Source organism: Octopus bimaculoides, chromosome 23, assembly GCF_001194135.2.
Source record: "Octopus bimaculoides isolate UCB-OBI-ISO-001 chromosome 23, ASM119413v2, whole genome shotgun sequence".
In the NCBI taxonomy this organism is placed as follows: domain Eukaryota; kingdom Metazoa; phylum Mollusca; class Cephalopoda; order Octopoda; family Octopodidae; genus Octopus; species Octopus bimaculoides.
In genome coordinates, this window is record NC_069003.1 from 21404716 (window position 1) to 21407393 (window position 2678).

The following is a 2678-nucleotide window of genomic DNA, read 5'->3' on the forward strand; positions in this document are numbered from 1 at the left end:
TGTAGTTTGGAATCAGTAGTTCTTTGACTGCTATTTCTGAATTTTCAGTATGTTGGAGAAGCAACTCAATTGCTAATCCCTGTATATTTATGATGATATATATATATATATATATATATATGCAAACCATTTTGTTTTTACATCGATGAATAAAACTGGGGAGTAATTAAAATTTTTTTAAAGGAATACCTGGTTAATGTGAGAGCCATTTCCATAGACTACATAGCAGGGTGCTGTATAGTCTTTTACACTGTTTTGGTTGACCCAAGGCCATAATGAAAGACATGTGTCCTCAATATGGCTGTCCAATAGGAATGAGCATGGAATCATGGGATTGTGAAACAAATTCAGCCATGTTTGTTTATGACTAAATTAATTCGTAGCAGCATGAAATGTTTTAAATACAGAATACTGAGTGTGTGCATGTGTGTGTGTCTAAGAGAATGAGAGTGTGTATGTGTATGAGTGAGAAAGAGTGTGAGTGTGTGCATGTATGTCAAAGAGAATCAGAGTGTATATGAGTGTATTTGTGAGTGAAAGGGTGTGCTTGCATCTATGTATGCATGTGAGTAAGAGAGAGAGTTTAAGTGTGAGTGTATGAGACTGTGTGTATGAGTGCATGTGTGTGTGTGTGTGTGCGTGTGTGTGTGTGTGTGTGTTAGTGAAAACTGTGCATGTATGTTTGTTCCTATTATAAAAGTAATTTGTCATTTTGCTGTGTGAGCAGTCATGTTTAGTTAATCCTTTCTCACCATCCAACATACACCAGTTGCTGTGGATTTGTCAATTATCAGTAAACAGCAATAAATAATTCAAAACTATATCACACTCAACTGGCCCTTCTCTTTTGTGCGGATATTTGACCTGCTAGAAGCAGCAGTCGAAACTTACTGTTCAAGTGATTTTGTTCCTCATGCCACCACCATGTGTTCTTATGTTGGCAACAACAAAAGGAAGCAAATAAAAGCCAGGCTATTTGGATAAGGAGCGCTCTTCTGAATCATATGGTTTCCAGTTCAGTCCCACTCTTTTACTCTTTTACTTGTTTCAGTCATTTGACTGTGGCCATGCTGGGGCACCACCTTTAGTCAAGCAAATTGACCCTAGGACTTATTCTTTGTAAGCCTAGTACTTATTCTATCAGTCTCTTTTGCCGAACCACTAAGTTATGGAGACGTAAAGACACCAGCATCGGTTGTCAAGCGATGTTGGGGGGACAAACACAGACACACAAACATATACACACACATACATGCATATATACGACGGACCCCCTTCAGCTTCCGTCCACCAAATCCACCCACAAGGCCTTGGTTGGCCCGAAGCTATAGTAGATGACACCTGCCCAAGGTGGTCAAGTGTTTTCTATTATAACACCAAGCTGACTAAAGCTGTGCAAGTGGATTTGATAGAAGGGAAATTGAAAGAAGCCAGTTACACACACACACACACAGAACCATGCTTGCATCTATATACATACATATGAGGCATGATTAATTGAAAATAATGTGAATAACTAATCAGTGTGTGGTTTAGTGGTCAGGGTATTTGGCTCATGATCATAAGGCTGTGAGTTCAATTCCTGGTGAAACATTATATCCTTGAGCAAGACACTTTATTTCATATTGCTCCAATCCACTCAGCAGGCAAAAGGGAATTGTTGACAGTGAATGGATGTGTAAAACATGGTGTCACTAAAGGTGGCTTGATCAGCTCACACACACACAATAACAAAATAACAAAAGGCAGCAATGACTCCAATAAGAATAATAACGATTTCAAATTTTGACACAAGGCCAGCAGGTTTGGGGAATGAGCTAAGTAAGTCATCTATATCAACCCCAGTACTCAACTGGTACTTATTTTATCACCCCTCTCCACCCCCAAACAGGATGAACGTCAAAGTCAACTTCTGCGGAGTTTGTGACTCAGAATGTAAATATGGATGGGAGGCTGCTAAGCATTCTGCTTGGCATGGTAACAGTTCTGCCAGCTCACCGCCTTTAACAACAACAACAACAGCAGCAGCAGCAGCAGCAGCAACAACAACAACAACAACAAGCACAACACAAAAAAAAAGAAAGAAAGAATACTTACATAGTTTTCAGGATGAAGCTTGATCAGAAATTTTTTGCGTTTGAAACTTAGTTTTCTAATTTTGGCCCATGAAAATGTGTTGATTTTAGTCAGGTTTTGGAATACAACAATACCCATGTGTGCTACCGATAGACTAAGATGAACGCCTTCATGGTCCTGTGGGGAGAGAGAGAGAGGGAGACAAAGTGAGAGAGAGACAAAGTGAGAGAGACAGACAAAGTGAGAGAGACAGACAAAGTGAGAGAGACAGACAAAGTGAGAGAGAGAGAGAAAGTGAGAGAGAGAGAGAAAGTGAGAAAGTGAGAGAGACAGAGTAGCAAAACAGAGATTAGACAGAGAGAGCTGAGACAGAGAAGGCAGAGAATGAGAGAGTAAGAGACAGAATAGAGAGAAGAGAGAGGAGTTACAAAGGAAAGGAGAGGAAAGAAAAACAGAAAGTGAAAATGTGTGCGCATTTATGTAGAATTAACAAGAAGGACAATGACAACAATAACAGCAATAAAGTTGAAGATGATTAGGAGAAGAATGGTTAGGAGACTGTTGTTGATGTAAGAACCGTTTTATCCATGTCTGGGTATCTC

At 39.6% G+C, this 2678-nt stretch overlaps 1 protein-coding gene across 1 annotated transcript in view; it reads right to left on the minus strand.

Annotated features, from left to right (window-relative positions):
• LOC106867812 (FERM, ARHGEF and pleckstrin domain-containing protein 1) overlaps positions 1–2678 on the minus strand; it is a 303490-nt gene that overhangs the window by 76673 nt on the left and 224139 nt on the right. The window contains exon 9 of the mRNA XM_052976041.1: positions 2098–2253. Coding sequence (XP_052832001.1) covers positions 2098–2253 — 156 coding nt within the window. The remainder of the gene's footprint in view (positions 1–2097; positions 2254–2678) is intronic.